The sequence below is a fragment of the Bos grunniens genome, chromosome 4 (genome assembly GCF_055505025.1).
Source record: "Bos grunniens cultivar Pamir isolate PY7600 chromosome 4, Bosgru_T2T1.0, whole genome shotgun sequence".
Taxonomy (NCBI): Eukaryota; Metazoa; Chordata; class Mammalia; order Artiodactyla; family Bovidae; genus Bos; species Bos grunniens.
The window spans coordinates 26,155,218-26,180,720 of record NC_141168.1 but is presented as its reverse complement, the minus strand read 5'-3'; the positions used below and the strand labels follow the sequence as shown (position 1 = coordinate 26,180,720).

At 42.5% G+C, this 25,503-nt stretch overlaps 1 protein-coding gene and 1 long non-coding RNA gene across 9 annotated transcripts in view; one reads left to right on the top strand and one right to left on the bottom strand.

Moving 5' to 3' along the window:
* LOC147373809 (carboxypeptidase A5) overlaps nucleotides 1-25,503 on the top strand; it is a 91,764-nt gene that overhangs the window by 32,419 nt on the left and 33,842 nt on the right. For 6 of the 8 annotated variants that reach the window (XM_086395648.1, XM_086395657.1, XM_086395658.1 and 3 more), the window contains 6 exons: nucleotides 1,423-1,527; nucleotides 2,285-2,395; nucleotides 3,674-3,764; nucleotides 5,138-5,337; nucleotides 6,453-6,537; nucleotides 11,020-11,288. In XM_086395648.1, coding sequence (XP_086251774.1) covers nucleotides 1,423-1,527; nucleotides 2,285-2,395; nucleotides 3,674-3,764; nucleotides 5,138-5,337; nucleotides 6,453-6,537; nucleotides 11,020-11,204 — 777 coding nt within the window. In that variant the 3' untranslated portion in view covers nucleotides 11,205-11,288. Of the gene's footprint in view, nucleotides 1-1,422; nucleotides 1,528-2,284; nucleotides 2,396-3,673; nucleotides 3,765-5,137; nucleotides 5,338-6,452; nucleotides 6,538-11,019; nucleotides 11,289-25,503 lie in introns of those variants that run through there. The other 2 variants (XM_086395652.1, XM_086395642.1) reach the window with 2 other exon arrangements.
* Nucleotides 12,684-15,392, bottom strand: LOC147373810 (uncharacterized). The gene is made up of 2 exons (XR_015162147.1): nucleotides 15,256-15,392; nucleotides 12,684-12,777 (listed from the first exon to the last, which is right to left on the bottom strand). It is a non-coding gene; the product is annotated as an uncharacterized LOC147373810 (long non-coding RNA).

The following is a 25,503-nucleotide window of genomic DNA, read 5'->3' as shown; positions in this document are numbered from 1 at the left end:
CGACGCTCTAGAGCCTGTGTGCCACAGCTACTGAGCCTGCAACTGCTGAAGCCCGTGAGCCCTAGAGCCTTGCTCTGCAGCAAGAGAAGTCACCACAGCTAGAGAAAGCCCATGCACAGCAATGAAGACCCAGGGCAGCCAAGAAAACTAATAAAACTTAAAAATGAAAGAAGTGGGAGGTGGTTAGTGTTTCAGAAAGCTTTCAGATTGGCCACAGTCTTTTCCCTCCATTCCCATCTTCTGTAAATATGAAGACAAATTGGGATGGGTCTAAAAATTCCATTCTGCTTTTTAGGGGTACTTATTGGAAAAGCAATCTAGGACGGTAATTTTGAGGTTGGTGTAATTTTAAGCCCAGTCTATGATCCTTGGCTACATCAAGCCTAATTTCCAGATATTTCTAACAGATTTTAGGTCTATATTGGCAAAAGAGGCAAAGAATTTATGGCAGTGACATAAATTACATAAATAATCCAGCCAAATGAATAAAAAGGAATTTGGAGATATAAACCATGGAACAAGTGATGGTGCCTAGAATTTGTCAAACCCTTAGATCCATACAGGTCCTGAGGGATCCAGGCTTACAGCAATGGTGAAATTACCAGTGGGAGAAGCCCTGCCTTTGAGCTGGTTGCTGTCAAATAATCTACATAAATTTAGATTATTTGCCAACTGATGGAGACCTTTGCTTCATTAGCACCAAGCTCTGACCCAAGGGGACCCAACACTAAAAGGGAGCAGTCAGAATTCATTTCATGCAGTAAGCAATAGTGAACCCCCCTTCCTCATTTTAAAACTGATTTCATTTATGGCATCAGCTAGAACAGGCTGGTTCATGCACTTTTGTGTACCTCTCTGTTGAGATACCATTTGAGGTCATTCAAGAGACATAAAGTGAAAGTGAAGTCACTCAGTCATGTCCGACTCTTTGTGACCCCATGAACTGTAGCCTACCAGGTTCCTCCATCCATGGGATTTTCCAGGCAAGAATACTGGAGTGGATTGCCATTTCCTTCTCCAGGAGATCTTCCTGACCCAGGGATTGAACCCAGGTCTCCTGCATTGTAGGCAGACGCTTTACCATCTGAGCCACCAGGAAGTCCATTTAAGAGACATAATATTATCTCTAATCACACTGAAATTATAATTCACAATAGCAGTTGTTTCCCCTTCCCATTTGCTTCCAACCTTGGAGTGGTTCAAGCTGCCTGGAGCTGTGGTGCTGCAATTCGGCCCTGCCAGTCAATTAAGCTCCTCGACCTGGAGAAGCCTGATAAATGGATGGTGCCCTCAGGAACATTTGGCCTCTGAATGATCTTAAATGGTTTAAATGAATAGGGGCGAACTGGGAAGAGGAGAGGAGAGGTGAGTAGACACACAGCCAGACAGAAGGGTAATTTTCTGGCCTCTTTTTCCTTCCAGTTCAGCACTGGAAAAGGCAGGCAGCGCCCGGCCATTTGGCTGAATGCAGGCATCCATGCCCGGGAGTGGATCTCATCGGCCACAGCAATCTGGACTGCGAGAAAGGTCATGTCGCCTAGTATTAGCCCAGCATTCTGCAGGGCCAGGGGTGCCCTGTACTGTACTATGCAGCTGTACCTGGGAGGGGGTGGGATGTGGTAGGTTAGGAGGGTACTCTCACAGGAACAATAGGCTGGGGGAGTCTTTTCAAATTGGAGAAACAAAAGATCAGAGCCCCACAGTCAGCCTCATAGTTTAGCTAAATGGCAATGTCCGCTCATAGCAGTGAGCATACTAATGAGCTGTAGAGGTGGCCCTGAAACACTGACACATAGTCAGTCCTGCTCAGCAGCAAGGCTCAGATAATTTTTACCTTCAGTCCCTTTCAGGCTCTCCTGGCCCTCAGGGACCTCATGCTATCTCCATGCTCTGTCCCTCTGGAAAGTCTAGTTGAAGCCAGTTCCAGGGAGGAGGGGTGGTGCGAGTGGAGGATCCATCTTCCCCAACCCTAGCACAGGGGCTCATATTCCTAATAACTATTATGATGTGTGGTTCTCCCTTCCCCTGCTCCTACCCCCTGGAAGGAAGAATAAACCAGGCAGCCCAGGACTCATTGAAGTTGATGTCATCAGGTAGCCATGTTCCCTCAGATTTTGAAGTGCTCCGTGGGCTTTGCAGAGAGCTGCACCTACAAGGGTGGCAGGGAGACTGCCAGAGGGTAGATGCTGTTCTAGGAGCTGGGCATCTGGGGAAGATACTCTGACTTAGATCTAGCAACCCAGCCTGCAAAGACATAGCTGACAAGCATGTTGTCTTTGCTTAGATTGCATGTGATTATGGGAGAGATCTAGTCATCACCTCCATCTTGGAGAAAATGGATATATTCTTGTTGCCGGTGGCCAATCCTGATGGATATGTGTACACTCATACTCACGTGAGTAATACTGACAGATGGGCTGGGCTTGGAGTTAAGACCTGTTTGTTGATTTCCTTGCTTTGTGACTGCATAGACCTTTATCTATGACCTTAAATAAAAATTCCATAAAATGTGCACTTTAGGAGCTTCCTTGGGGGGTCTCATTTTCCAGTCATTCTCTGGGCTGAGGGTTACCAGGGTATGTTTTTTTTCTTATAAAGAATCGTCTAATGAACTTCCTATTATGGATCTTGAGCAATTATCAACACTTTACCTATCTTCTTTTCATTTCTTTCCCTCCTACATATTTTTTTTTCTGATGTATTTTAAAGCAAATCCCAGACATCAGGTTACTTCATTCAAAACTTCTTTAGTCTTCATCTCTGCTGCTGCTGCTGCTAAGTCACTTCAGTCGTGTCCGACTCTGTGTGACCCCATAGATGGAAGCCCATCAGGCTCCCCCGTCCCTGGGATTCTCCAGGCAAGAACACTGGAGTGGGTTGCCATCTTCATCTCTAGTTGATGATAATTAAAACACCACCACTATCAACAGTAAAAAAATTGGATGGAAGTTTTTCAATATCATCTAATATCCCTAATTATCTTTAAAATGTCTTTTGAGTCAATTTGTTGAAATTAGGATCCAGATAAGGTCTGTACCTGTATTTGGTTGTTACAACTATGCAGGCTTTTAAATTATACAACGTCTTCCCCATCCCTACCCTACCCCCACATGTCTTTTAGAATGTCATTCATTTGTTGGAGAAACCCAAGTAAATTGTCATGTAAAATGTGTCACATTCTGAATTTGCCTGATGACTTCTTTGTTCTGTGCCATTTAATTTATTCCCTCATCCCCTGTGTTTCCTGTTCACTTGCGGTCAGATCTAGATGCTCGATTGGAGTCAGGTCAGTTTTTTAGGCAAGGGTTCAATAGTTGCTGTGCACTTGCTATCACGTCAGTTATCATTGAGGCCGATAATGTCCATTTGTTCCACTTTGACTGAAGCCCTAAATTATTCAGTGGATTCAGGTGGCATCAGGTCATTTTGGGGAAGTCCTTTTCTCCCGATCAGGAGGCTAATTCTCCCTTCTGGGGAAGGAGAGGAGACTCTGCAGTTAGAGAAGGCTGAAACCCCGATGATCCTTCAAATCTCTGAAGTTGCCTCCAGGACTCAGGCAGCTCGCCCCATCTATGGTGCCATCTCTATCATAGGCCCCCCCAAAGAAAAGCTTTACCTCTTCTGTGCCCGGACCCATCTCTGAATGCTGTTTCTTCCTTGATGAATTTTTCAGAACCGATTATGGAGGAAGACACGGTCTGTAAATCCTAGAAGCACCTGCATTGGTGCTGATCCAAATAGAAATTGGGATTCTCATTTTGGAGGTAGGTGGGGGAGACAGTTGTTAAATCCTGATACCTCTGGGTAGCCTTGTCCTTAGGTCTCTGAGCTGGCAGTGAGGGAACTGGTTTGTAGGCTATCTCCATTGCTGGTTCACTGAGAAACTGGGCAAATCCCTTATTCTGTGTATCACTCTATATTATTGTTCAGTGTAATTTTGAAAGGGAATGACTGAGCAGTTTCTGTCCTCCTGAGAGAACACTATTATCTTTAAAACTATTCTATCTTATACAAATCCATGAGCTGACCTTCTACCTGGCCATCCTGGTTCCTGGGCAAGTTACTGAATGGTGGAAGGGCTCTTGGTGGTAACAGAAGAGAGCAATTAGCACTATTACCCCAACAGGCAGGATGACGTTGTGAAGATTAAACTATAGCAGTTTACCCTTAGATGTATTAATATGAACCTCTGCCCTTTGATGTTACGGAACGAAAATGAGAATTAGGAGACGTGGATTCTGAGTTCCAGCTATTTAAAAATCACCCCCACAGTAGTGCCAACTATATGCTATATAGCTTCCCATATATTATCTTATTTATTCTTCTGACCTAGAGAGTGAGTTTTCTTATTGGAAATGGGACAATGGAAGCTCAGCGACAATCTCAAGAGCATACGGTTGATAGGATTTAGGATCTAAACTCACTTTTCAATTCCAAATTCTGGTGGTTCTCTTTCACTGTTCCACAGCTGTACTGATGTTTTGCTTTTGATGTGATGTTTTAATGTAATGGTTTTAATTTTCTTACTTGTGTAGAAATACCACACAAACCATTGGGGGAAAAATAATGTGACTGTGGGAAAGGAGCTGATAAAAATGTGGCAATTGAGGGCATCAAAGCTAAGTCACAACAGGGATGCTTTCACATACATGTCAGATACCTTAGGGGGCTATATTGTGAGGTAATATAGAAGGCAATAATTTTAAATATCTGTCAAATAATCAAGAGATTTTAGCCACAACAATGGATTATTTTTGGCAGCACTTGGCCATTAAGATCTGAACCAAGAGAATTAGTTGGAGAATAAATGGAGTCATTTTCATTATTAATTAGTATTCATATTAATTATCAAGAATACATATTAATTACTCTGTAAAATATGACATTAATTGTTGGTGATACAGTACAAGGTCAACTCTATCCATTAAAGGAGTTATCAGTTTTCCTGCTCAACACTGGCAGATTCAGCACCCCACTTCCACACCCTCCCCACAATATATACACATTGAGGACTAGATTCTCAGGGCAGCCAGCAGCGGCCTGTGCACGCTTTCTGCCTCTCCTCTGGGTGGAGAATCCTGCATTTCTGTTTCCATAGCCCATGGGTTAACGTTTCTGCTTGGGTCACTCCCCACAGGAGTGGGAACCAGTAACGACCCTTGCTCTGATACGTATCATGGACTCCATGCCCATTCAGAAGTGGAGGTGAAATCGGTGGCAGATTTCATTACAAATCATGGGGACTTCAAATGCCTCATCGACCTGCACAGCTACTCGCAGCTGGTGATGTATCCATATGGCTACACAACTAGCAGAGTCCCGGATGCTGATGAACTGGTAAGTGGTATATGTGTTTCCTCTGCGTGCTGCTACAGTGGTGGTTCTCGAGCTTTGTAGAGAAAGTCCAGAAGCTGGGCTTGTTTCCAGAAGGGCCCAGTGTTCTCTCTCTCTTCTCTGCAATGTGCCATCAGGCCTACTGGGAACAGGAAGAAGATGATCCTCCTTATTTCTGTGTTTGCTGTGAGTTCCAAGATCCACACTGGATGCTGTTTTTCCTTCTCACTTGTCTTTCTGACCAAAATGTATTGCAGATCCACTGCTTGTCAAGAACTGTGGACGGCATTGTGGTGTCCAAGGGGGAGGTGCTCCTCACTCGGGGTGTGGTAGAATTTAAGTAGGGTGCAGGCCACAGCCCAGGGGTGCTCTGTACCACATGCAGTGATTCACCCCAGGATGTGAGCAGACACTTAGGGTAAACTCATTGGAGTGGGCCTGACACCTGCAGAGTGACTGCAGGCCTCTCTTTCTCTGCTGGTTTGCTTGAGTGTGCCCCTCTGCCAGGGGTCACAGCTACAGGGCTTATGACTAGGTGTGGTCTAGACTTTGGTCTCAAGCAGGTCCTCTGTGTAGGGCACATCCATATATGATGGCCCTTTCTCCACCTCCACTCTGAGAACACCCAAACTCTTAAAAGGTTTTCGCTTGAACATACTTGCCCTTCCCTTGTCTTCATGAACATGACATTCCCTTCCCTCAGGTTAGGTGAACATGGTGATGCCTTTACTAGATTTCTAATGGGCTGGTGAACAGCCCTCCAGATCTGCAAAGAGCTGCAATACAGCACCCCAACTTGAGTTTACAATACACCTGTTTTCAGAGCACTTATCTGGCCTTCTTCCACCTCTCTCCTTACCCTGGCCCCAAACTGGAAATAAAGAACTGAGGATGTGATAGAAGGAGTTGGAGGAACCATTCCATTTCTCTCACTTTATAGTTAGGCCTTGGCTCTGGTCAGATGGGAAAGAAGGAGACCAGAAGGGAACTTTGGGTGGTGGGGAGGGGTTGGGGGGTGGGGGTTCGGGAATCTTCCAATCCACTGCAGTACAGAACAGCTGAGGAATGTCTGGCTTCAGAGTCCATTCTTTCTCACTTTAATGATCTCCCGCTCCTAGGATATGGTGGCACGGAATGCATCCAAAGCTATGGCTTCCTTGTCGGGCACTCAGTACCGAGTGGGTTCTGTCGGCTCCATTGTCTGTAAGTACTCCCTGAGTTTACTGGTTACTAGGGAACACTTGGAGAGGATACTTGAAGCTGGAGAAGAGCCACAAGACAGCCTTTTTTTATGTTGTAACCTGTTTTTGTTGCTAGTGATAGGCTGAATTTATGTCAAGTCCGTGTGGTGGTAGTTGTTGCAGGCAACCATCTTCATCGAACTGGGGTGGTGGTACCAGGGCGTGGAGGGGACCCCTTCACCATCCTGTCTGAAATGAACATGTGCATAGCAGGCTTGGTTTAGGAGGTCCTCTGGACAGTCATTAGCATTGAGCTGAAAAAACAAAAAAACTCTATGAAGACTGCAGACCTGATGAGGGTCTTGAGACCCATGACCTACAACTCAACCTCAGTTTCAGGAAATACTTTTGTTTTGGTTTCTCGCTGAAGTGTTTCATCTGAGCATTTCACTCTGTTCCTGCTGAGATCCTTCTAGTTCCGTTATTCTGTGATCTGATCTTTAAATTTTTAGATCAGATTGAAGGATATGATTATTTTCCAAGGCCCTAGCTATAAATGGGAAATAGAAACACAAAACATGGGGAGCTAAGCTCCTTTCAAACAAGTGCCCTTCTTTTCCCCCTCTGGTGCCTCCTCTGTAAATAGTTTTCCAACAGTTGGTCTGCCCTCAAAGCCCCTGAAAACTTGCCGATATTGCTTTCCTTTTCCATACTGTAACTCGCTCTCCCATCCTACTTACTTTGCCCTCAACTGCTGTTCTCCTCAGTCTTCCTCTTCTGCAAAGATTCTCCATCCCACCTCCTAGGTCCTCATCTATACTCTGACCTCAGCACTCTTGTCTGTATTTCACATGCCACCAAGCTGCATAAAGCACTTAGCAGGATGTTGATGTTTGTGTTGCTAATTGCATCAACAAGCTAGTAATTACTCATGGTTTATCATTACTAGTGTTGTTGAATGGGAGCACCTCTGAGAACAAACACATCAGGAGAGGTTCACCACCTTCTATTTAATTAGTCAGAACTGAGCCCTATGCCAAAGAGAGCTAAAGGAAGTTGGCAGGAGCCTTCTGAGGAGGTCCTCTCCAAAGATCTCTGCAGGTCACCAGAGTCCTGGATTTTGGGTCTAAACGCCAGTTTAAAGAATAGAGCACTGGGACGACCCAGAGGGATGGTATGGGGAGGGAGGAGGGAGGAGGGTTCAGGATGGGGAACACATGTATACCTGTGGCGGATTCATTTTGATATTTGGCAAAACTAATACAATTATGTAAAGTTTAAAAATAAAATAAAATTAGAAAAAAAAAAAAAAGAATAGCCTTTTCCTCCCATATCAAAAAACATTCTTCTTCCCAGCATAAGCTGTTGTCAAAGTAAGAGATACTCATCAGATTGCTCCAACAGAGTAGGACAAAGGCTCTCCTGAGTGTTATCAAGAGACATAATATTTTCTACCTCTTTCAAGAGCCCATCTTCTGTATTTTTTACAGGCTTTGCCTGCCCTCCTTTCTTCCCCAAAATGAAATCAATTTTTGTATAAAAATACTCTCACTCTCTGGGTTAGGGTGTGTAGGACGTAAGTACTTGACATTTGTTCCTTCAAGTGCTGACCCTTTCCTTAGATTAATACTTTTAGATGAATTATAAAATTTGTATATATTATTCAATTATACAAATTATTTGTATTTGTATAAATATAAATAATTCTAAAATGGATTTTCACACTCTCCTGCCTTCTTTGAGCATGTAGAAGAGATTTAAGTTCCTTTCTTCATGACTGAGTGGCTTTCTGAATGTCAGTTGTTGTATCTTGAAAGCCTTCTGTGCTATATTGGACTGTTCAATCCTTTTGCTAAATAGCCCAGCTTGTTTTGCTTCTTTAATTCTTGTGTCTACTTTCTAGAATTTTCATGTCTCCTTCCTTAGGCCACCTTCCTCTAGCAACCCTTTCCCCTCCTCTTCACAGATTCTGATCTACTAAGGGCTTAGAAACAAAGTCTTTGAGCTTGTTTGGCTCATGGGTAGATTGTGAGTTTTAAGGATGTTCATGACAGCATTGTTTAGTTATAGAAGACTGGGAAGCACCTAAATGTTTATCAGTAGAGTACTGGATGAAAATGCATTTGGTGTATTCCTACAGTGAAACGGAAAAGGAAATGGCAGTCCACTTCAGTATTCTTGCTTGGAAAATCCCATGGACAGAGGAGCCTGGCAGGCTACAATCTATGGGGTCAGAAAGAGTCGGATATGATTAAGCAACTTCACCTCATTTACAGTGAAACATTATGCAGCCCTTAAGTGAATGAGGTGGATCTGTATGTGCTAATAGGAAATAATCTTCAATTGTTAATTGAAAAATAGAGTGTGCACACCAGTGTTATTAGTATGTTCCCAGTTATGTTTAAAAAAGAGTAGGTAGGTAGACTTAGCAAGGACCCAAGTAAAGTGAAGTTCTTGAATCTGATCAGTTTGTTCAGCAGAGGTCCTCCTGCCCTCTTCCTGAATTTAAAACCTGTTCTGAAATACTTGAGCTTGCTATGTAACTTGCTGGTGCCATAGTCTGTTTATTATTCAGCATTTTTCTCCAGGTAGAGAAAATCTGTAGGAATTATACAGGAATTTCAGAGAGATTAGGAGAGCCTATTCCATAACCTCAGGGAACATGTAATTGCAGCTGAAGCAGCATCTCTGCTGCTGCTGCTAAGTCGCTTCAGTCGTGTATGACTCTGTGCAACCCCATAGACGGCAGCCCACCAGGCTCCAGGCAAGAACACTGGAGTGGGTTGCCATTTCCTTCTCCAATGCATGAAAGAGAAAAGTGAAAGTGAAGTCACTCAGTCGTGTCTGACTCCTAGTGACCCCATGGACTGCAGCCTACCAGGCTCCTCTGTCCATGGGATTTTCCAGGCAAGAGTACTGGAGTGGGGTGCCATTGCCTTCTCCGTGAAGCAGCATCTCTAGAAAATCACAAATGGTATCATAAGAAACAACATTCAGGAACAATGGAAAAATAAAGGGACCCATATTTTAACAGACATGTGTATATTATGGGCTTCCCTGGTAGCTTAGTTGGTAAAGAATTTGCCTGCAATGCAGGAGACTGCCACAACACAAGAGACACAGGTTCAATCCCTGGGTCAGGAAGGTCCCTTGGAGAAGGAAATGGCAGCCCACTCCAGTATTCTTGTCTGAGAAATCCCATGGACAGAGGAGCCTGGTGGCCTGCAGTCCATGGGGCCACAAGAATTGCACACAACTGAGCAACTAAACCACCACCACCATATGTTTTATATATAAAACATTCTAACTGAACCCCAAGTAGGTTGAAGAAAGCATGGGCTTTGTCATCAGATGGATTTGAATTCCAGCCCTGCCATTTTCCATCTATGTTTTCTTAGACAAAGTATTCTATTCTGAGCCTGGATTTTTTTCTTATCTGAAAAACAAGGACAGTAATACCCATCTCACTGGTTTATTAAAGATTAAATGTAAACTTACCAGTATGATGACTGGCTTATGGTAGATGTTCAACAAATGATAGCTGCTGTTGACATTGTTATTTTATTATTCAGTATCATCTACACTACACCTTTATCCAGTTTCTGCTAGAGTTTGACTGGAAGAAGCAGGGCCTTTTGCCTCCTTGGCCTTTTGACAAAGGGAAGTCCCAAGTGCTTCCTTCCCTCTGTGTTGTTAGTTACCTCTTGAGATGCAAAAAGTTATCCTAAAATTTAGCAGCTTAAAACAATAAACATGAATTTTCTTATACAGTTTCTGTGTGTCAGGAACTCAAGAGCTGCCTAGCTGGGTGGCTCTGGCTCAGGCACTCTCGGGAGGTTGCAGTCAGGATGTCTTCCAGGGTTACAGTCGTCTAGAGGCTTAATGGGGCTGAGGGATCTGCTTCTCAGACTCACTCTGGTGCCTGCCAAGTGATTGCTAATTGTTGGCAGTGAGTTCTTCACCACATAGACCTCTTTATAAAGGTCTGCTTGAGTGTTCTTACAACATAACAGCTGGCTCTATCAGAGCCAGTAACCCAAGAGAGAGCAAGGGCAGAAGCCATGATATTTATGACCTAGCTTTGAAGGGTGCACACTTTCATTTCTGCAGTCAAACAGATCATGTTGGCCCTGCCCAGTATAGGAGGGCATTACACAAGGATGTGAATACTAGGAGATAGGATCATTGTGGCTGTGATGGAGGCTGCCTCCCACACTCTGCAGAGATTGGCTTCCAGTGACCTGAAGGAGTCCAAACAGTGAATTGGTGACAAAATGGAAATGCGGATTTAAAATCTCCTGGATTGAGACTGGTGAAGACCTTCCTGGTGCAGGACGGCCTGAGACACAGGGATCAGGTCAACATTTGTGTGTTGTAGGTTGATGACTTTCAGAAAGAACTGTAGATCACTGAGGAACCACAGGTTGGCAGCGCTCCGAGCCCCATCCCGTCTAACCCTGAAAGGAACTAGGCTTCAAAGTGTTTTCTCTTTTTGACTTAACAGATACAGCTAGTGGGAACACTATTGACTGGGCATATGATAATGGCATCAAGTATGCGTTCTGTTTTGAGTTGAGAGATACTGGTTTCTATGCCTTCGCTCTGCCAGCCGACCAGATCATCCCCACTGCACAGGAGACCTGGCTGGGGCTCAAGACCATCATGGAGCATGTGCGGAACAACATCTAGAAGAGAGCCTTGCTCTGTCTACATTTTGTATTCCCTTGTCCACACACACACAGAGGCCATTATTAAAGAGAGCTTGTTCCTTCACACATGAGTCGGAGTCTTCTGGCTTTGTAGAGAACACAGGTCAGCCCCCGGCCAGCCCCCTTCCTTGTAGTTTGTGCATTCTGGCCGTGCGCTGAGAGAAGCACTTCTGCCAGCCTGCTGTGTTTTGGTTCTGCTGTTTCAATGAGCCCTCTGTATGCCTTTCCTTCCACGTAGCTGGGTGGGCAAGCCACACTTAGGATCAACCCTTACTGGGTGGCATGTCTCTACCTCATGTTTAGATCAAAAGGTATGTGAAATGGTTCTCTAGTTTCATCCGATCTAGCCACACCCATGGCCTTGCTCTGGTGGGGGCCCCAAGGGAAGTGCTGTGGGAGGTAATGCTTGTCTTTTAGACTGGTCTCACAGATGTCACAGAACTTCCTTTAACTGATCTCACTCCTTCTTGAACATATTTTTCTTTGAAAAATAAATCCCATAGGGTCATCAGTACAGGTCATCCCCTTGTTTTGTTTTTGTTCGCTCTTAGTCTGAATATAAGACTCACGTCTCATAACTGGGTCAAAAATTCCCAGATATTACAATTCTGATCACATTCTCCCCTTTGTTATTCAGTGTAACTGGGATCCAGAAGGTGATCTGTGTCCTCAGGTACTGCTCACTTAGAAAGCCTGGATTAAGTGCTGATCTAATATAATAGCAGGATAGCTAAATTATCCCCATCTGTCCTGATGGGCTCACCTCTACTTTGCCTTTTGAACTTACTTCAGAGATCTTTCTCTCACCCTGTTGGTCCTAACTCACTCCTCTGGCTTGGGTAATCTTACTACCCTTGCACATCCCTATTTGTTCTCTGGTGTACCTTGTTTCCTTCTCCTGGTTTTCATTTTTTGGTTTTGATCTTTAAAGTTGCTTTTTCTATTTTGCATCCTGGACCTTGGGTAGCAAGGTGGAGCAAAGATTCATCAGTCAGGCTCCTCTTGTTACATTCTTCCTTAGCATGTACCATCTGCCTCTTTTATTTTCTCTCTCTCTCTTTTTTAATTTGCTCTTTTCAAACATGTCTGTAAATCTTACCCTTCTGCCTAGGATTTGTGCAGCATCTGGTATGTGCTCATAAGCCAATAAATATTCAATATGAGTCTCCTGATCATCTTCTATTCTTTGCCTTCACCTGAATGCAACCAAGCCATGGTTTTGAATATGCAGCTCTTTATAATGTCAAAAGTCAATTTTAATCCCTGTCCACATATCACATGACATATCCTTCTCCATCAGGCTAAGGGGCCTCCAGGGTACTGTTACCTTGGTGACTGCACTCTGGTCCTGGGTCTAGTTCTTAGTCTTTCAGCTCAGAGGCTTGATATTTTTTGTGTCTGTATTGATTAGACTTGGGGATGCTGACTCACGCCTACAGAGCTCAGATGAGGCACATGATAAAATCAGAATACAAATTTATTAATTTACATCATGGCATGTAACTGTTTAGTGGATTGGATCCTCACGTCGGCCTGAACAGTACATTCTCTCCCTGTAGGCAAAGATACATGGGAAGCCAAATTATAATCAGAAGGTTGTTTAGTGAGCGGGGCGTCAGAGCAAGGAAAGTTAATTACAGTCTATGATTAGAATTTTTAATGGTATCCAGCTCTAATAGCATGATACATCCAATTCTATAACCAGAGCACACCTGCCAGCCAGCTGGTCGCTTGTGCTGGCTAGTCAGGGCTGCTGCAGACCAGACAATGCCTCAGTAGATATAACATGCTTGCCTCTGTGACTTGCCTGTAACCTCTGTTTGTGGAACCCCTTGCCCACCCCCAAGATTGAAATGGTCCTTTAGACTCCTTAAGAGAAAGATTTATTAAACAAGGCATAAAAAACCATAAAAGAATACCTATGATTATAATAACATTAAGAGATATCATTAAAAGACACTATAAAATGAGAAAACAAGTTGGAAATTAGAAGATAGCCATAATATTCATAATACACTCAAAAGACAAAGGACATACAAAGAACTACAGATTAGTAAGAAAAGGACAAATAATCCAATAGAAAAGTGGATAAAAGATATGAGCAAGCACTTCACTTAAGAAGCGGTAACAGGTATTCCGATAACATAGGAAGAGATGATTGGGGCTTCCCCCGTGGCTCAGTGGTAAAGAAACTGCCTGCAATGCAGGAGCTGCAGGAGAAGCAGGTTCGATCCCTGGGTGAGGAAAATCCCCTGGAGGAGGCCATGGCAACCCACTCCAGTATTCTGTCCTGGAGATTCCCATGGACAGAGGAACTTGGCAGGCTACAGTCCAGAGGGTGGACTTCCCTGGTGGCTCAGTGGTAAAAAATCTGCCTGCAGTGCAGGAGACATGGTTTCAATCCCTGGGTCAGGAAGATCTCCTGGAGAAGGAAATGGCTGCCCACTCCAGTATTCTTGCCTGGAGAATCCCATGGACAGAGGAGCTTAGTGGGCTACAGTCCTGGGATCACAGAGTTGGACACAACTGAGTGACTGACACTTTCAGGAAGAGATGATTACTGATGGAAGACATATAAATCAAAACCAAAATGAAAAGCCATTTTATACTCATTCAGTTTATATAAGTCAGAAAGTTGGAGAACTTCCCTGGTGGACAGTGGATAGGAATCTGCCTGCCAAAGCAGAGGATACTGATTCGATCCCTGGTCTGGGAAGATTCCTTATGGCATGGAGCCACCAAGCCTGTGCACCACATTACTGAGCTTGTCTCTAGAACCTTCGCACTCCAACTACTGAGCCAGTGTGGTGCAGCTATGGAAGTCGATGTGCCTCCAGCCTGTGCTCTGCAACAAGAGAAGCCACAGTAATGAGAAGCCTGCACACGGCAACGAAGAGCAGCCTCCGTTAGCCAAGACTCTTAGAGAAAGCCCACAAGCAGCAATGAAGACCCAGTGCAGACAAAAAAAAAAAAAGAAAAGTTGGAGAGGAGGTAGATAACAGGATCTCTTATACCTAGTTGGTGGGTGTGTGAATTAGCAAATTCACTTTGGAGAATAGTTTGGCATTATCTTCTAAATTTCACACTTCCATCCATCCCTTCCACCTCTTCCATCCCAGGCATTGTTGTTCAGTCACTAAGTTGTATCCGACTCTTTGCGACCTCATGGACTGCACCATGCCAGGCTCCCCTGCCCTTCACTGTCTCCCAGAGTTATAAACCCAAGAAATTCTTGCAGTATGTAACAGGAGACATATATGAGAATCTTCACAGCAACACTGTTCATAACAGCAAAAACCTAAAAACAACTTAAAAGTCCACCAGTGGGACAGTGGGTGAATAAATATGGTATTTTCACATACTGAAATATTATACTACAGTCAGAACAAAACTTAGTGTGATTTCCTTTCTAGAAAGTTCCAAGTAATTGGGAGGTAAATATATATAAAATTTATATACACACACACATTTATAAGGAAGACATACAAAATTTGGTAAAGCTATGTAAAAAAGTAAGCAATAGTAAAATAAGTCAGACAGAAAGACAGATACTATATGTTATCAGTTATATGTAGAATCTGAAAAATAAAACAAATGAGTGAATATAACAAAAAGGAACAGACTCACAGACACAGAGAACAAACTAGTGTATAATAGTGGGGAGATAGGGGAGGGGGCAAGATAGGGGTAGGGGATTAAGGGGTACAAACTACTATGTATAAAATAAATGAGCTACAAGGCTATATATTGTCCAGCACAGGCAATATAGCAAACATTTTATAATAAATATAAATGGAATATAATCTTTAAAAATTATGAATCACTTTGTTGTACACCTAAAACATACAATATTGTAAATCAGCTATAACTCAATAAAAAGGATAGGAGGGAAGCAAGATACAGTAGACACACCCAGACCCCTTTTCCTGGTCAAGTGCACTTATCCCTAACTACTGTGAATGTTGGCTGTCAGCATATCAGGCCCCATCCCTCTCTGGAGTATTGCCATTAGCCAATGGGGGTTGCCTTACCCAGGAAGCCATGCACCTGCTTTCTGTTTATCACTTCCCCAAATGTCAGTCCATCACTGATTGACTCTGGGTACAAACAGGTAGTCTTTGCTTCAAGGTAGAGTCAATGTTCTGGTTCACTGTATGCCTGAGAGCTCTGAATCCAGGCTCCAGCAAATTCCACATCCTTGCTTAGCTATTTTTCCCTCTCCATCCCTGCTTCCCAAACTCTCCTTCTCCTGAGAACTCCCTCAGTAAATCATCTAAACAAGAATCCCATCTCAGGCTCTACTTGTAGGGAAATGGAGAACCTGGGATTCTGAATGATGATTACCTTAGATCGGAAGAGGTTGGGACATGAGATAAGGGTCAAAGCCCTTTGGTGAGGTAAAGGACCTGAGCTTTTGTTTTAGGTTACCTTCTTTTTTTTTCAGGTAAAAAACCTAATTCAACAGCTAAATAACAAAAGAAGGCAGCCATTAACCAAGGATTACAATTAATCCTTAATTACAATTAATTTGTAATTACAATTGCAATCAATTTGGATTAATTACAATTAATTACTTTGGCCACCTGATTGAAGAACTGACTCACTAGAAAAGACCCTGATGCTGGGAAAGATTGAAGGCAGGAGGAGAAGGGGACGACAGAGGATGAGATGGTTGGATGGCATCACTGACTCAACGGACATGAGTTTTAGTAAGCTTTGGGAGTTGATGATGCACAGGGAGGCCTGGCATGCTGCAGTCCATGGGGTCTCAAAGAGTCAGACACGACCGAGCGACTGAACTGACAATTAATCTATTTCTAGGCCTTCCCAGGTGGCTCAGTGGGTAAAGAATTTGCCTGAGATGCAGGAGACACAGGAGACATGGGTTTGATCCCTGGGTTGGGAAGATCCCCTGGAGGATGGAATGGCAACCCACTCCAGTATTCTTGCTTGGAGAATCCCATGGACAGAGGAGCCTGGTAGGTTACAGTCTATAGGACTGCAAAGGGTCAGACACAACTGAGCATGCACGCATGGACCTGAAATCCAATTTTTAAAAATGTTTACAAAGATACAGTTGTTGTTGTTTTTTTTTTTTTTTTAAGGTTTTACTGTGCAACATACATGCAACGTGCATTTATTGAGAATCTAATGTATTCCAGGGACAGTTTTAGATGCTGGCAATGTGATGTTAAACAAAAAGACAAAAATCCCTTCTTGCATGGAATTTCACTTTAGTTGGAGAGACAGTAAGTTCTCAAGAGAACTGTTAAATTAAAATTTTAATTTGGGAAACTTCCCTGATGGTTCAGTGGCTAAGGCTTCTTGCTTCCAATGCAGGGGGCCTGGGTTAGTGAACTAGATCCCATGTGCTGAGACTAAGACCTGTCACAGCCAAATAAAATAAATTTTAATTTGGGTAATGCAAGATGCTATAAATAAAACCAGCTGCTGTCAGGAGAGTGATGGGTGGTGGTGGGGCCTCTAGATTGGAAATGTTAGAGAAGATGGCATCTAGCTTGTATAATATTATAAAATTATTCTTACCTCTCTTCCTTGTATTCTTTTATACTCCCCCAAACCACGTGAAAAATGCGGGCTAATGTTATCCACATTTTACAGGTGGAAAATCTGAAGAGCAATAAGGTTCTTGCCCAAAACAAACAGTATCTTCTGTTCCCTAAGTGAAGACCCCACTGAAAAAGAGAAGATCTAAATGATAAGCATTCATGGACACAACTTGAATTTCTGAATCATATTTTAGTTCAAAAGGCTCTGATACCTCATCAAACCAGTCTCCATGGAATTTTTCACTATTAAGGACATTGAAGAGGATAGAAAAGGGATAATCCATTGATAATGGAAAAAAAGTATTTTAAATTCTCTCTTTTTGTAGTACTGGGAAGGGGCTTGCTGAGCCATTTTCAAGTCTTATACCCAGTCCTATTGGGGACCAAAAGAAGACCTTCTGTGAAGTAAATAATAGGTAAGGGTATGGTCCATGGCTGTGGATGGGATTAGCTACTTGAAACCAGCTGCTTATTGAACTGCAGCCATCTGGGGACTTCAAGGCAGACCACATCCACTTGTCTGTGTTACACATGGCAAGGGGCAGCCAAATAGCCCAACTCCTTCACTCAGTCATGTGACCTTGGGCCGTGCTATAACCTCTGGGAGCCCCAGTTTCCTTTTCTTTAAGATGAGGATAGTGACTGTATTTATAGTAACTTATGAAGAGGATTCAGTAAGCTAATGCGTGAAAGTCTTCAGCACTTTACCTACAGGTGGAAGTACTCCACATATGTTGCTTGAATTATTCTTCTCACCAAATGTTAAAAATTCATTTATGAATGAGGCATTGGCATTTCCCCTTATTAGAACCCTTATTTATTTATTGGCCACACTTCGTGGCATGTGAGATCTTAGTTCCCTAACCAGGGATTAAACCAGTGTGCCCTGCAGTGGAAGCACAGAGTCTTAGCCACTGGACTGCCAGGAAAGTCCCATAGTAGCCATATATTTTTTTTTAGACTTATCTTAAGACTTAAAGATCTCAATAATTCACAGAAAAGCACTGGTTGGATGTTTCCATTTTGAGTATTATTTGGGTTTTGAAGTTGCAGGGTTCTTTCTCTGGGAGCTTTTCTACGTTAAACAGATATTGATGCCCTTCTCAGTAAAAGGATTAATCAAGGGAACATGGCCTGAAACTTCCATAGGTCCAGCTTCCATGCACAGCCGTGTCAAGTGTGTAGGGTTACCATTGGTTTTTACTGGTGCTGCCTGCTATAAGTCTATTTTGGGTGAAGTTGAGGATATGTTCCAGTTTTGGAATGTCTTATGTAGATGGTACTTTTTTTAATGTCACTATCCTCAGACCAACTATGAAGAATCATTTTTATCGTTATCATCATCATCCTTATCTTTCTAGTTGATGACTTCTGGAATTTTGCCAAACCAGACAGCTTGTAAAATAAATTCTCTCTGTTTGTATTGAACCTTAAATCATGAGCACCAGCTGTTTCTTGTATTTGAAGTAAAGCTCCAGGTGTACTGGTGGCATCCAGAGAGCATAGGCGGTTTTTTCCTCCTTAGAATATATGGGTACCATGTGCAGCTGGCCAATTTGCTCCTTTAACGCAGAAAGTGAATCTCATAGTTTTTGTATTTCTTACAAAGCTGAGCTCAGCAGCTAGTAAATATTTGTTGATTTGATTTGCTGTAGGGCAGCAAGTTAACAATTGCATAAGCTGTACTCTCAACAAGTTCGGGCAGCAGAAAAAGAGTACTTTTTCCAACAAATATTATCAGTGGAATTCTGGAAAATAGGAATGTATATCCCTCAGTTCTAAGAGAAACAGAACATAAATTAAACCTTCAGAGATAAGGAAGGCTTGATACTAAGTTGCTTGCATTTTTGTAATGATTTATATTTAAAAAATGCTTTTATTTATACTGGATAATTAAATTATCACAACCACCTGGGGATACATGCAGGCTGGGTATTCCTGTCCCTATTTACTGATGAGGAGTCAAAGAATTAAAGAGGTGAAGAAACATGTCCAAACAAAAACAGATGGAAATGGTGAAGCAGATTCTCTAGGCCAGCTCTAGAAATTGTTGCGGAGAAAGTAATTTGAATGCTTTTAAAATGCACAGAGTTCCTCCAGCTCTTTTGGTCTCACAACCCTGTACTACCTTCCTGTCCTCTGATAGCTTTGAGTTTCTAGGTTTGCAGTGATAAGAGGGAGTTTAGGGAAGAAACAGGAGCCGCATTCTCCCTCTCTGGCTACCATTGCTGGCTGATGACACCCACAGTTGAGAGGCATTGTGTGGTTCCCATGGGTCTGCCCCCTGTGCCTTCACCTAACATTGTCATCAAGGGACAATATTTTAATTATTATAAAACATCTGGAATGGACCAAAGACACTATTTCCATACATTAGGGACTTCGTGCACTTTCACAGAGATTAGACAGCCTACGGAACCGCCCACTCCCATCTTTAACTATTAGCTTCTTGAAACCTTGGATGACAAAATGCCTACCGCTCTCAACAAACAGATATATTCTGAGAATTTAAACAACTTGACCTAACCTTAGGAAGCCATTAACTCAGATTTTGGACTCTCAAGGTCAGAGCCAAGGTTTTATTTATTTTGGGTCCATAGTACGTGAGCAAAAATTGGTGACCCCTACAGCAGTGTCATTTTCACACCTGATCCACTCGGCTAATGGGCTGAGGCAGTCTCCCTTCCTTGGCTCTGAGTACCTGGCCATGGTATTTTTCTTATCTGATGGATGGGAGAAGCCCAGAGGTCAGGGAAAGCGAAGACCTCCTGCTCTCGTTTCAGCAAATCTGTATGAGAAAACTCAGAGAAGTCAGGCTCAGTGGGAAAGGAAGGATGACCTATCTCATGGTTGTGAAGTGGTATTATTTCCTTATTTAAAATTAAAAAAATACATATGTATTTTAATATTTTATTATTTGTTTTTGGCTGTGTGAGGTCTTAGTTGAAGCACCTGGGTTCTGGAGTTGTGGTGCATGGGTTTAGTTGCCCTGCAGCATATGAGACCTTTGTTCCTAGGTGAGGGATCATACCCACATCCCCTGCGTTGGCAGGCTGATTCCTAACCACTGGACCACTAGAGAAGTCCCTAAAGTGGTATTTCTAGATACTTCTAGCTGCAGTTGGTGGTAAACAGGTATTAACTTGCTAAGGAGGCATGTCAAAGAAGGCCCCGGATCTCCTCTCTCCCTTTTGCCCCAGGGCCATCAATAGGATAAATATCTTATAGGCATGTTTCTTTATGTCCTCTAGGCTCCTTGATGCCTGGCAGGAAGTCTAGGAGCCTTCTGTCTACTCAGGAATACAAATAAGGGACTCCTGTAGGCAGAAAGATATTTGTTCAGGCTGAAAGTGGACAACTTGCTAGGCTGGGATGCGTGCATGCTAAGTCACTTCAGTTGTTTTCAACTATTTGTGACCCCATGGACTGTAACCTACCAGGATCCTCTGTCCATGGGTTTCCCCAGGCAAGAAAACTGGAGTGGGTTGCCATTCCATTCTCCAGGGGATCTTCCTGACCCAGGGATTGGACCCATGTCTCCTGAGACTCCTGCATTATAGGCAGATTGTTTACTGCTGAGGCTGGGGAAGGCCTGCTAATTAATAGCACTGGCCCTGGAAGAGGGGTTTCCCCTCCTACTCTTTGCCAGGGCTGCAGGGTGGGGGAGAGATATAAGTGCCAGCTCTGCGGGCTCAGAGGTCAATGGTATCATAACCTTTGGAAATTAAACTGAAAGATTGAGAGGAGGCAGTCCAGAGATAATTTTTCATACTCCCATAGAAGGAGAAATAATAACACATTGATCAGTGTTTCCCTGGGTTGCTCAAACCTGATGGACTGTTTGCTCTAGTAGTATCAGAATTTCTCTGGCACTTGAATCCAAATTTGTGGACCATTCCTCAGCTATCACCAACTGGACATGGAACAACAGACTGGTTCCAAATAGGAAAAGGAGTACGTCAAGGCTGTATATTGTCACCCTGTTTATTTAACTTATATTCAGAGTACATCATGAGAAACGCTGGACTGGAAGAAACACAAGCTGGAATCAAGATTGCCAGGAGAGATATCAATAACCTCAGATATGCAGATGACACCACCCTTATGGCACAAAGTGAAGAGGAACTCAAAAGCCTCTTGATGAAAGTGAAGGTGGAGAGTGAAAAAGTTGGCTTAAAGCTCAACATTCAGAAAACGAAGATCATGGCATCCAGTCCCATCACTTCATGGCAAATAGATGGGGAAACAGTGGAAACAGTGTCAGACTTTATTTTTCTGGGCTCCAAAATCACGGCAGATGGTGACTGCAGCCATGAAATGAAAAGACGCTTACTCCTTGGAAGGAAAGTTATGACCAACCTAGATAGCATATTCAAAAGCAGAGACGTTACTTTGCCAACAAAGGTTCGTCTAGTCAAGGCTATGGTTTTTCCTGTGGTCATGTATGGATGTGAGAGTTGGACTGTGAAGAAGGCTGAGCGCCGAAGAATTGATGCTTTTGAACTGTGGTGTTGGAGAAGACTCTTGAGAGTCCCTTGGACTGCAAGGAGATCCAACCAGTCCATTCTGAAGGAGATGAGCCCTGGGATTTCTTTGGAAGGAATGATGCTAAAGCTGAAACTCCAGTACTTTGGCCACCTCATGCGAAGAGTTGACTCATTGGAGAAGACCCTGATGCTGGGAGGGATTGGGGGCAGGAGGAGAAGAGGATGACAGAGGATGACAGAGGATGAGATGGCTGGATGGCATCACCGACTCGATGGACGTGAGTCTGGGTGAACTCCGGGAGTTGGTTGGACAGGGAGGCCTGGCGTGCTGCAATTCACAGGGTCGCAAAGAGTCGGACACAGCTGAGCGACTGATCTCATCTGATCTGATATTTGAGCAATGTGAGATTCAGAGTAAAGTTGTTTAGGATTTAATGGCCATGTATTCTAAATCTCTGTGTTTTTGTTAACACCCTGAACCGTCTGTCAAATTTTTGACGATCTCAACACCCAAGGTGTTTCTGTGATCTTGGGAACCAAAAGGTCTCACCCTTACCGCAGAACCATCTTCCAGAGTCAAGCTGCCTTCTCCTTTCATATATGGTAAATTTCTGAACATGTATATATACAAAAGTTTACAGTAGACACATATTATAGCGATAAGCTTTCCGACCCAGGGATTGAACCGGGTCTCCCGCATTGCGGGCAGATGATTTACTGTCTGAGCCACCAGGGAATCCCAGTAACCTTTCTACTCAAATGACAGCATTAGGCTATATCCAGGAGCTTGTCAGAAACAGAATCCCTGGTTCCACTCCAGACCTACTGAATCAGAGTCTGCATTGAACATGATTCTCAAGTAATTCACATGCCCAGTAAACTTTGAGAAGCACTGAGCTAAAAATATATTTACTAATTATACCTCACCTCAGCATCTTTTAGACAGGTGTTCTCCACCCTGGTTGTACATTAGAATCACCCAGGGATTTTGCAAACTACTGATGGCTTGGGTTCCACCCCAGACCAATTGAAACAGAATCTGTGAGCATTGGCTTATAAAGGTCTCAGCTGATACTAATGGACAACCAAGGCTGAGAGCACTTTAAAATTTTAGCTGCACCATTCAACTTGCAGGAGTCTTAGTTCCCTGACCAGAGATCGAACCCCGAACCACAGTAATGAAAGCACCAAGTCCTTACCATTGGGCCACCAGGGAATTCTCCCTGAGGACATTGTTTTGAACACAATTTCCAGTGCAATTTTCACAATGTTTTATCCGTGGATAAATTCTCCATGGATATCTTATCTTTCTGCACATCCAGATGATCTTTTCAAGGATGTTAGAACAGTAAATAGCTTTGGAGGATGGAGGTAATGTTCCCTCTGGAGTGAAGGAAACAGTTGTTTACTGTTCAGTGTAGTAGAATAATCATCATATTCAAACTGCATAAAAATAAAGACAAAGAAAAAATCTTGAAAGCAAGAATGGGGAAAATTACCTTACTACTTACAGAGCAACAAGCATAAGAATTACAGTGAAATTGTCAGAAACTATAAAAGCAAGAAGAGTGTGGAGTGAGATATTTAAAGTTTTAAAGAAAATAAGACAAACTTAGGATTCCTACCCAGTGAGATTATCCTTCAGGACTGAAAGAGACTCAAAAAGGCTATACAGTCTTGAGAAAAGAACACAGCTGGAGATATCCTGCTCCCTGATGTCAAACTATACTACAAAGATCTAATAATAAAACAATGTGGTACTGGCAAACACAGACACACAGACCAATGGAACAGAAGTGAGAGCTCAGAAATAAACCTATATGTGTAAGGACAATTTATGACAAAGGAACAAAGAACATACAAAGGAAAAAGGATAGTCTCTTCAATAAGTAGTGTTGGGAAAACTAGATAGTCACATGAAAAAGAATGAAAGAATGAAACAGTGGTCTCGCTGTCTTACACTGTACACAAAAGTTGACTCAAAATGGATTAAAATGTAATGTAAGACCTAAAACCACAAAATTGCTAGAAGAAAACATAGGTAATCTCTGGTGGCTCTGATGGTAAAGAATCTGCCTGCAATGCCGGCGACCCGATTTCGATTCCTGAGTCCGGAAGTTCCCCTGGAGAAGGGAATGGCAACCCACTCCAGTATTCTTGCTGGTAGAATCCCATGGACAGCGGAGCCTGACTGGCTACAGTTCATGGGGTCACAGAGAGTTTGAAATGACTGAGCGAGTAACACTTAACACTCAACCTTGAAGACATGTAGTGATATCTCAGTAACGTTTTACGGATCTGACTCCAAAGGCAAGGGAAACAAAAGCAAAAATAGACAAATGGAACCATATCAAGCTAAAAAGCTTCTGTATAGTGAAGGAAACTGTCTTACATTGAAAAGGCAACATATTGACTGGAGAAGGTATGTGCAAATCATATATCTGATAAGGGGCTAATACCCAAAATATTCGGCTGGCCAAAAAGTTCATTCAAGTTTTTTGTAACATCTTAAAGGAAAACCTGAATGAACTTTTAGGCCAACCCAATATATATATATAAAGAACTCATATAATTCAACAAAAAACAAGCAACTTTGATTAAAAAATTGGCACAGGACCTGAATAGATATTTTTTTGAAGAAGGCACACAGATGGGCAACATGCATGAGTAGATGTTCAACATCACTAATTATTAGGGAAATGCAAATCAAAACCACAATGAGAGATCATCTCCCATCTATTAGAATGGCTATGATTGAAAAGACAGGAAATACCAGATGTTGCAGAAGGTGTGGAGAAAAGGGAATCCTCATACACTGTTGGTGGGACCATAAATTGGTACAACCACCATGAAAAGCAATATGGAGGTTTCTCAAAAAAATTAAGACTGGACTTACCATTTGACCCAGCTATTTCACTTCTGTGTATTTATTCAGAGAACATGAAAACATTAACTCAAAAAGATACATGCACCTCTGTATTCGTTACAGCGTTATTTACAATAGCCGAGATAAGGAACAACCTAAGTGTCCATTGATGGATGCATGTATAAAGAAGATGTGTGCATACAAAATGGAATATACTCAGACATACAAAGGAGAAATCTTTCCATTTGCAACAACATAGATAGATATTAAAGGTATTATGAAATAAGTGAACTAGGCCAGAGAAAGATAGATACCAATGATTTCACTCATATATTGTATCTGAAAAATAAAACAAATGAACAAATAAAACAAAAATAAACTCATAGAAACAGAGATCAGATTAGGGGCTGCCAGAGGGGAAGGAAGTTGAGAGGTGGGTGAAATAGAGGGAATGGGGTCAACTGTATGGTGATGAATGGTAACTAGATTTGTGATACTTATTTTATGGTATATACAGATGTTGAATTATAATGCTGTACACCTGAAACTTATATAATAATTAAATGGTTTAGTCACTAAGTTGTGTCCGACTCTTGCCTACCTATGGACTGTAGCCCGCTAGGCTCCTCTGTCCATGGGATTCTCCAGGCAAGAATACTGGAGTGAGTTGCCATTTCCTTCTTCAGGATAATAATTAAATATCAATGTTAAAAAAAAGAGTGAGGGGGTGGCAAGCAGAGAGGCAAAAAAAAAAAAAAAAAGAGGAAGGGGACTTCCCTTTAGGTCCAGTGGTTAAGACTCTGGGCTCCCATAGTGCAGGGGGCACTGGTTCAGTCCCTGGTTGAAGAACTAAGATCCCGCATGCCGTGCACAGCCTGGCCTAAGACATCAAATAAATAGACAAAGATGAAAGTTTCTTTAAAAAAAAAGAGTGAAGAAGAAATACTTTTTCAGACAAACAAAATCTGAGGCAATTCATTGCAGCAGGCCGGCTCTGCAAGAAATATTTTTTAAAGTTTTTCAGGGAGTAGGAAAATGACATAGGTCAAAACTTTGTATCTATATAAAGAAAGTGGCAGGAATAAAAGAAGGTAAAATAAAATATTTTATTTTTCTTCCTCTTAAGTGATCTAAAAGATAACTTTAAAAATAGTAACAATTAGATTACAGTTTATGGATATGTGAAACAAACTATATTTCCCCAATGTTATAAGGGGCAAGAGGAAGAAACTGAAAATATTCTAAAGTACCCACACCACATGTGAAGCCATGTTGTTTGAAGGCAGACATAGAATAGTTAAAAGTGTACATTGCAAATTCTAGGGCAATTACTAAAATAATTTTTAAAAGCAGCAT